At 42.4% G+C, this 9,928-nt stretch overlaps 1 protein-coding gene across 1 annotated transcript; it reads left to right on the forward strand.

Annotated features, from left to right (window-relative positions):
* Positions 1-535: 535 nt before the first annotated feature.
* Positions 536-9,095, forward strand: LOC147243002 (sphingosine-1-phosphate phosphatase 1-like). Its single transcript, XM_086190016.1, has 3 exons — positions 536-1,589; positions 5,950-6,039; positions 6,731-9,095. Exons 1-3 carry the CDS (start codon positions 900-902, stop codon positions 7,280-7,282), a joined length of 1,332 nt encoding a protein of 443 aa, XP_086046142.1. The 5' UTR covers positions 536-899; the 3' UTR covers positions 7,283-9,095.
* The last annotated feature ends 833 nt before the right edge of the window (positions 9,096-9,928 follow it).

Genomic DNA, 9,928 nt, shown 5'->3' on the forward strand with positions numbered 1-9,928 from the left:
GATTTTTTTTTCTTTTACCATAACACCCACAGTTTTTTGGATTCAATTATAATGTCTTGGCAAACGTCATCAGCATACAGAGAAATAAGATTGGAAAAAGTTTTGAAATGTCAGTGGAAAGTGGTGAATTATTTTATTCACATGAATAATACATAGCACACGGCACAGTTAAGTAGTTTCATTTACAGATCTTCATTTTATACAACTGTATGTTCTACGTTACATTTCAGCAGCATTTGTTGTGGTTGCTGTACCGTAAAATCCACACATTTTTGACAGCTTCAGGTATGCCAGACGGAGTCCTACCACTAGTGGTGTAACACATGATCCACTCTGCTGTGACACAAAACTTAATATGCTTGCGGGGGGGTGGGGGGCAAACAAATATATCCATATCTTAAAACCAATTTATTCAAATCAAGCATAAAATACTGGCATTAAATGTAAACATAAAATAGCATGTAAATATACCGGCACTCAATATACCCAAAATATGTAATTTACCGAATGTCCAGCAGATGGCGGCAATTGATAACGTTGGCATGAGCGGAAGTAACGAACCAAGAAACGAAATGACGAAAAAGACAACGTCCGGGAGCAGGGATAACGGCCCCGGCCTGACGCAGTTAGTTGGTTCCGTATGAATTGGGGGTTTTTCGTGATGTAATGGTTAACTGCACCGGACTTTGGATGCCGCTACTAAACTCTCCACACCGGCGAACAAGATCTGTATTTTGAATGTGGAGAGCAGCAGTTGCCCGCCGTAACAGCTCCGTAGTGTAAGCTAAATCGGTTTTATTTTGTCAAGGAGAATGCGGCGAGCTCTCATGCGAACATGAAATCATATTTTACGTCGGAATAGTGTTTATTTCAAGCTAGTTTTACGGATATTTGACGTCATGGCAACCGACTTTGTAAAAACGTTTGTACACATGTGTAATTATCTCCAGGACCCCCGCCTTGTGGCGAGGTTCCAATACTTATGCGGGGTTCAGGGTACATTCTCGGATAAAAAAGCCGAGCTTGGGACCGGACTGTCAGAACCGAACTCTCCCGGGCTGAGAAAGAGGGTCCAGCAGGGGGGCCACAGTGCGGACCTGAGTGTAGGGAACGGGGCTGCCGGGGATGCGGGGATAGCGCACGTGAATGGGATGCAGCAGGGTGACATGACCGGGAGGCCTGACGGCGCATCAGCTAGTACTGACGCCGCCAGCTTGGCGAAGCCCCTCCGGAGAAACTCCCTGACCGGGGACGTGGGTCAAGAGTTTCTGATCCACAACAAGTTCCTCTTCTACCTGTTCACGTTTGGGACCGAGCTGGGCAACGAGATGTTCTTCATCATTTTCTTCCCCTTCCTCTACTGGAACATCGACGCCCTGGTTAGCCGGAGACTCATCGTGGTCTGGGCCTGGAACTTGTTCGTGGGACAGTCCACCAAGGATATGGTCCGCTGGTCCAGACCGGCTTCTCCTCCGGTGGTGAAGGTGGAGGTCTTTTACAACTCCGAGTACAGCATGCCCTCCACTCACGCCATGACCGGCACCGCTATACCCTTCTGTCTCTTCATGCTGTCCTATGGACGGTGGCAGGTGAGCAAACACTCTTCAGACTTCCTAGTAAGGAACTGAAACCAGTTACAGCTGGAAGGTGCCAGAGGCAAACCTGCCAAGACCGGAATAATAAGCATTCATTGGCAAAGGGTGAGAATTACAACGTCTGTAGATTATGGTAAAAATTAAAAGGAACACTGCCACTTTTTGAGAAATATGCTTAGAAGCCTTTCACCCCACAACCAGACAAGAAGATAGACACCCTTGTCTCCTCTGTGTGAACGTTAGGGAGCTGATACACAATCCTAGTTCTGTTACTGTAGGCAAATACTATTATTTTGGAGATCTTGTTGGAGGTATGCTAACCTGCCCTTCTGCTACCATTCACTGTGCTAAGCTAACAAGTGGTCAACTGGTCTCTATGGGTCTCAGCTCCCTAATGCTTCTCAGAGGAGACAAGGGTATCTATTTTCTTGTCCAGGCAGGATAGCAAATAAGTGCATTTCCCCAAAAATTGTTGCTTTAAACATTTTTTCCTTAAAAATATTTGGTCATAATGACTTAGATGTGAATGTTAGTTTTGTTTCAATTTTCTTTACAAACAAACACATCACCACACCAGCATTATTCTTAGTCTTCTCACTGCATTTGAATTTCAGCACGACCCTGCAGGATGTGAGCAATAACCCCAACAGACGGTACAGATCTTTCAGGTTCCCAGACATTCTAGAGCCCTAAGAGTCACCTTTCAGAGGCTTACTGAATCATTATTAAGATCTTTACCTGCACATTTGCTCAGGTATGATAAAATATGTATCATGCATGAGTGCATAGATTCCCAGACACCCTCTTGGTTGTATTAGGTCCGTGGTCTTTAGTGTATCTCCATGACATTTTTCATCTCCAGCGCCCTCAGTGTAAGCCAGTCTGTCTACTGGAATGAAAGAGCACACACTGCCTTTAAATCCCTGTAAATCCCTGCCACCCAGTTTCATATAAAACAGCTCAGTTTGAATAGGGGGGGGGGGCTATGTGCTTATGGGATGTAGGTGATGCTGTCAGCCGCTGTGCTTCACATAAAACAAGGAAACGTGGATTACCCATTGAAAGGAGTTTTCATTAAATATTAATTTAACTCACTCTTTGACATTGTTAGAGCTGAGGATATGTTTTAGGAAAGTTTCAGCGAGCATTTTGATGCCAAGAACAAAACAGGACTGTTGAAGGTGAGGTGTAAAAATGGGGGGTTGTGAAGGTGACTTTGTTGCTGAAGAGAAAAGAGTGAAGTGTTGTAAGAGTCAGAGCAGAGAGCTCAAAGTAGTAAAACTTGTTGACCTTCTGATAGGGTTGTTATGTTGTGGTTGAACAGAGAGATAAAAAAGACAGAGGATCGGGAGAGGAGTCACTGCCTGCATTACAAGCACCTGAAGAACTTGGTGAAATGTTTGACATTCTGAGACAAAGACAGACTGAAAACAGAACTGTGACTGATGTGCTCCAAAGACTCTTAGAAAATGACAGATGTTGATCTGGGGGAGGGGCCTGTGGGGGCCGCTGCCCCTCCAACACCCAGCTTAGATCGCCTGCGGCCCCAAATTCAAATGTAGAGTCCGCAATAATAAAAATGTTAATAATGATAATAAAAGCACAGCTTGTAAACATGCTGATAAATGGCGCAACAAATGGGAGGCTCTAAATTCCAGTCGGATCCCTAAAGCTGATTTAAAGATGTGCGTTGGATTTATGTCGCAGCCTTGTCATGTGACTCCTGCGGTAGCAATGCTAATATTACACCCCTGAAACCTCTATGCCTTATTGATGAGATCTGTGTACATTCAACAATGGCAGTAGCTTCAGATCATATCGTTTTAGAGTTTGTGCTATTAGTATATGAGAAACGGTTACATCTACTGAATAAGACAGAGAAAAACAGAGCTCAGACCAGAGAAGGAGATGAATATGCAGTCTGTGTTGATGTGATATTTGTTATTTTTGCTAGGAGATGCATGTCAGGCTACATGGTAGGTGTGGGGCATGAAGCAATATGCTGAAAGAGTCAACAACAATAATGATAAAAGCGCCTCTTGCTAAATAGCTAATAAACGGCAGAACCAATAGTGGACACAACTTTCCAGTCAGATCCCTCAGAGCTCTAAACCACCGCTGGTTATGTACCATACAGAACAAGCTGGCAGCAACTACCCCTCAGTTCTGAACTAAATATCCATCCATCCACTTTCTGTACCACATATAGCAGATCGTCATGGGGGGCTGGAGCCTATCCCAGTTGACGTTTGGCGAGAGGCAGGGGTTCACCCTGGACGGGTCACCAGTCCATCGCAGGACCATCAGGAGCAATTAGGGGCTCAGTATCTTGCTCAAGGGTACTTCCACATGGTCACCAGGGGAACCAGCGACCCTTCGGTAGCTAGATGGTCAGTCTCCCTCTGAGCCAAGCCACCCCGCTGTTAATGATGTTACAGAAATACTAATGTTTATTACTTTATACTGAACATAATTAAGGCGGCACGGTGGTGCAGTGGTCAGCACTGTCACCTCACAGCAAGAAGGTTCTGGGTTCGAGTCCCGGCTCGAGCACGGGGTCTTTCTGTGTGAGTCTGCATGTTCTCCCTGTTCCTGTGTGGGTTCTCTCTGGTACTCCAGCTTCCTCCCACAGTCCAAAGACATCAAGAGGGGACGAGGCTGATTGATACTCTAAATTGACCGTAGGTGTGACTGTGAGTGTGAATGGTTGTGTGTCTCTATGTGTTGGCCCTGTGATGGACTGGTGACCTGTCCAGGGTGAACCCCGCCTCTCGCCCGAAAACTGCTGGGATAGGCTCCAGCCCCCCACGACCCTTAACAGGATAAACAGAAGAAAATGGATGGATGAACATATTTATTAAGTACACTGTCGTTCTTTCTTCTGACCTGGTTCAAATGTTCCCCTTTGACTAAACAGACAGTAAAATGGGTCTCGAGCTGCCAGTGGGCACATAGTTCAGTGGACTCTGTTCCTTTCCATGACGGAGTCTGACTGCAGATCGTAAAGAGAAGAGGCGACGCCCAGATGCTGTTAATCAGATTGAATTATTACAGTTAAAAATTCCAGCAAAGACTTTTGAAGGAGATCCTTTAAGTATAATCAAAGGGTTTCTGAGGCCGAGGACAATATTTGACTGACTCTAGCTGATGTCATTTTACGGCTAAGATGTATTTACAATACAAACAAACATTTTTGATAAGAATCTCACTTTACAAACTGAACAAGACATGTTACAGGTCAGCTAGTTTTCACCACGTGTTAAAGAGTTTATCAACTGGAAGGCTAGATTAAGGACTGACAGAGGTTTGTCACAGTGAGAGGAAGAACCACCAGCAGATAAGATGTGAAGGAAGTATAGATAGACCGAGGGGGTCACTACCCTGATGGACACCTGCATGAGGGCTGTAAAATGTGTACCGGCATCTGGTTGAACTTCATGATCTTTGAGTCATCGGGTTCTCTGTCATGTCATGACTCTGAAAGGTGAGGAGCTGACACATTCAGGAGTTACTAGAGGTTAGGAATGACAGAATGCAGGTCATGAACCATTTCCAGGGCAAGAAGATTGAGAGGATTTACAAAAGGCATTAAAAGACCTGTGCTTATTTACACATGGTAACCTTTTCTTGTATATCCTAAAAGAAAGACCATAACGGTCCTCCAACACTAACATCTCTGCTGGTGATAAATAGTTCAAATGGATTTGACTGGATTTAGATTTTAACATTGCTCTTATCCTTGGAGGATTGTCATTGTTCAGAAACAAAGGCACTGTAGCTTCCTGTTTCTAAAATTAGTGCACCGCCGTACCTTCCGCTCAGGGTCATGGGGATTTTAGGAAATGTTGTTGTGCAAAATTAATTGCAGCCCATGAAAAAAATGTTGGAGGTTTTTGTAAATTTGAAAAGCTGATTGTCTTCAGACGCTGTAGCCTTTTTACATTCAGTTTATACCAACCTTTGTGAAACACACTCACTTGCCATCCTCCACGGAACCAGACAAGAAGATAAGGAACTGAGACCCACAGACATCGGCTGAATGCTACTTAGCTTAGCATGGGAAGTGTTAGCGCTCCTCCTTCAAAACTCATCAAATGTACTTTTCTCCAAAACTATCTTTCATTAATGGAACTGGGGTTGTGTGCAACATTAGCTATAAAATTAAAATTTAAAATGGCACGATACCGAGAAGAGTATCCTGATTCTTGTCTTACTCCGGGGAGGACGACTTATCAGTGTATTTTCTAAAATGCTGCACCTTTTATGAGGGAAGAAATGGTGTGTTCTTCAAAAGAGTAACATAAAATCCCCCATCTGTGCACTGTTTCTAACGCGGTATGCTTGTCTCTCCCAGTACCCCTTCCTGCTGGGTTTGAGTGTGGCTCTCAGCTGGAGTGTCCTGGTCTGTGTCAGCAGAGTCTACATGGGGATGCATTCCATTCTGGTAAGCAGATCCAGCTGGATCACTCAGCAAGGTTCACCTTTGCTTGAACCGTCTGGGGAGAAGGTGGATCGACGTGAGCGGGTTGATGATGCCAGCGACGCGAGCACCGTGCTACATTATCTGGCATTGAAATCATCTCTGCGTACTTTAAATATCTGAGTGGCAGACAAATCCCTGTGAGACGAGTTGTCAGACCTGACGGACCAACAGCAGGTCTCTTTAGGTCGCAAAGTAAATGCCTGAAATAGTTTTTATTGTTGATATCAACACAGAGTTATTTTGTTTACATGTGACTCAGGGAGGGAAAGAAAATAGTTGAGTTCTTGTTATTATCTGCACACCAAATGTGTAATTGCTGTCTTGGCCAGTTTAAACATGGAAAAAAGTTTCAATTTATTAGTGGGAAGAAGAAGTAATAAACAATTCCAAAATACTAAGGTGAGGTTAGATTGTGTGGCTTCATGTCACTGAATTCAGTGGACGCCATCCAATACTAAGACCTGTATCTTCAGTCACCGGCTCAACCGAAAACTGGAATTCTTTAAAGAAAACAAACTGAAAATAAATGTGGAAAAGTCACACTGCTACAGGAAACTGAGTGTTGATATATTTATCTGATGATAAATGTGATGTCATTGTGAAGCTACAATAACAGGTTTTAGTTTTCACAAAAATGTTTTCGGTGTTGCAGGAAGTGATCACTGGCTTCCTGTACAGCCTCATTATTCTCGCCGTCTTCCAGCAAATTCTAGACAAGATCGACACCTTCTACATGACGGACCACTACGCTCCGCTCGTGATTATCGTGTCACATGTGAGCCTCGGACTTGTGGCATTCTCCCTGGATTCCTGGAGCACCTCCCGGGGAGATACAGCTCAGGCCCTGGGCACCGGGGCTGGAGCTGCTTTGGCTACACATGTGAACTATCAGCTGGGGCTGCTGATGGATCCACCGCTGTCCTCGCTGCCTCTAACTTTACCCCCCATCAGCACCAGCATGGTGGTTTTCTCCCTGCTGCGCTTCTTCCTCGGAGTTGCTGTCCTCCTCTTAACTAGAATGGTTATGAAAGCGATGACTATTCCCTTCTTATGTCGGCTGCTCAGGCTTTCCTCAATTGACGTGAGACAGGCGAGGCAGCACATGGAGGTAGAATTGCCGTACCGTTACATTGTCTACAGTGTTGTTGGTTTCAGTTGCGTGTGCGTGGTGCCTCTCCTCTTTAGGATCTTAAACCTCGTCTAACTGCAGACGAAGCCCACCCTAACAGACTGTGTGTCTGCACGACCCTGCGACAGTAAATCTGTAGTCTTTTTTTATATTTTCCCCATAAGCAGACCAACAATGTGTTGATCCACATGACAATAGTTGCATGTGATCATCTTGGAGCGATATACCACGACCGTTCACTCTTTATCCAGGCAGGAACGTGGATGGTGACATGTACATTATCTGATCTATTTAAAGAAGTAAATGCTACCAGATGCAGAATCTCGTGTGTGTGTGTGTGTGTGTGTGTGTGTGTGTGTGTGTGTGTGTGTGTGTGTGTGTCTCATTTCCTCCAAACCCTTATTTTCAAATGGAAGTCTTTTTACATCTGGAAACATGTTCAGTTATAATACAGCATTTATTCAACCAAAAACAAAACAAAACAAAAAAAAACACCTTTTTTCCATCCCTTTAAAAGCCAATTTATCTGTTAATTACTGTGTTATATCATGATATTGTGGTGTTTTCTGAGACAATTATCATGTACTGTGAAATTTCAACCCCCTGGGCCTGTGGTCTATTCCTCTGTGCCATAGAGTTCTTTTATTTTACAAAAACAGATGAGTGCTGTGGATGGAGATGTGTTCCTTCATCACCAGGCGTGACGACATTGTGGCTTTTTCTTGTCTTTCTGCTGCTGTAAATACCACTGATGTGAGTTAATCTGCTGGAAACCATCCCAAGCAAATAATTGCACCTCAACTGATTAAAAACAGCTTAGGAAATAACTTCTCTTCTTCAGAAAACACATATTTTGACTTTCTTTCTTTTTTTTTTAACTGCTGCTCATCGTCAGTAGGAATAAATGGCTTTGAGGCTGTGAACGGGATTGAGAAATATTAAAGAATGAGAGATGAACTCGTGCATTGTTGGTGTTGATCCTTCATGGGTTAGTAAAGATATAGGTCATCACCTGCCCTATCCTCAAAGACAGATGTCCTCAAAATTTGAGTTAGGATCATGAAATAACCCCCCCCCCCCCCAAAAACAAAACAAAAACAAATCCCCCGCTATAAAGAGATGGGACAACTTTTTTAAAAAGATTGTTTCTAAATATTAAAAAATGCAGTTTAAAATTAATTGTTTGCAACATTTCAACCACCTCTGGGGATGGAGTGTGTGTGCGTGTGTGTGGGGGGTGGTGTAAGTCTCAGGCACCTTTGTTTTAAGGGGTCCCAAGCTTAAAAGCTGGGCTCCTCCTACTCTACGACACAGCTGTGGTCAACACTGAATCTCTACGGATACAGGATCTATCAAATGTACTGTCATGATGCTTGTATCGTGGATTCTGCTGTTCCCGTTCTTTGATCAAAATAAATTCTTTTGAGAATTGTTTACTCTGACAAATAAACCAAACAATCAGCAAAGTGTGAAGTCAGTAAGAAAAAAAGAAAAGGCTGTTGCTTGAATGCAAATCTGCATGTAAGCTGTAATATATTTTCAGTATTTATGATCGCAGTTGTCAGGGTTACATGTTCCCTATTTATATCTGGAAAACTCTTGACTGGTGTATTTTCTCCTGAGCAGATCTGCAGTGTCATCAGTATTTTTCTGCTTAATCACAGTCAATGTCTAACCGCTTCACTTTTTTGTTGTTGTTTTGTTTTGTTTCTTTTCTGTCCTGCAAAAGTGTGTTAAAGAATTAATCACTTGAAATTATGGAACTAAATATGTTTGATAAAGTATTATTCTTTCTTGACAAAGCAGTCAAATAAATCTAATTATATTGTACAAAGTTTATTACAACCATTTCAGATGTTTTGTATATTAAAATCATCCCCTAGCAACATGTCTGAATCTAATATTTGTTTATTTGCTGTTGTCATAATGATTGACTCCAGGAGAATTCTTCATTTGTTCCTGTAATACAGTGTGTGTATACTTTATGAATATAAGGTTTAAAATGAATAAATATAAACTAATGGATTACATTTTGCTGGCTCACTTTGTGGTTTTGAGTAGTGGCCCTGGGGTTTGCCAACCACCTCAGGCTAAAGCTCAGCTTGAATTTAGATAAAAGATGAAAATGACACTGTATAAAATGAAGAGGACGTGGCCAGCAGGATGTTCTCCATTGGGTTTAAAGACTTAAAAACTCAAATTGGCATTTTGTCTGCTAACAAGTAACTGTAACTGAAGTTATTTACAGCATGCCCAGCTTCATCATCTCTTTTAATCAAAATGGAACTGTAATTGATACATAAACACCATTCTTAATTAAAGAATTCTTGAAACAATTAAATATGACCATGAATTAAGGCAAATGTTTATTGAGGTAATAAACCAACTTGTGTATTTGCCCCCTGCTGGCCGTTAGAGAGAACGCAGCTCAACTGCAATTACAGGCCTCACTTTTATCCTTTGTTTTAAAAAAAAACTTAACAAAACAGGACTAAAGTGGTTTCAAATGAAATGCGTATTATTTGCCCAGTCTTCTATAAATATCTGCTTTTGAGTCACTGGATCATGATCGATTTAAATCATAATTTTGAATGCTTCGAATTAAAATAGTCACCTAAATAGAGGTATGATTAAATGTATATTCAAAGAAGTGAGTATTACTAGTCCATGCTGGTTATAATGAAATTTTTGGTATTTTTAAATCTTGTGTCTGTAGTTACA

This window comes from Aulostomus chinensis, chromosome 20 (assembly GCF_037954235.1).
Source record: "Aulostomus chinensis isolate RoL2024-O1b breed Wild chromosome 20, RoL_Achi_v1.0, whole genome shotgun sequence".
NCBI lineage: Eukaryota > Metazoa > Chordata > Actinopteri > Syngnathiformes > Aulostomidae > Aulostomus > Aulostomus chinensis.

What these genes read in the sequence shown, in the direction of transcription:
- LOC147243002 (XM_086190016.1), top strand. Translation starts at nt 900, where the DNA reads ATGGCAACCGACTTTGTAAAAACGTTTGTACACATGTGTAATTATCTC. An exon ending in TGTCCTATGGACGGTGGCAG is followed by an intron (nt 1,590 to 5,949) that starts GTGAGCAAACAC and finishes TGTCTCTCCCAG; the next exon opens with TACCCCTTCCTGCTGGGTTT. An exon ending in TGGGGATGCATTCCATTCTG is followed by an intron (nt 6,040 to 6,730) that starts GTAAGCAGATCC and finishes TCGGTGTTGCAG; the next exon opens with GAAGTGATCACTGGCTTCCT.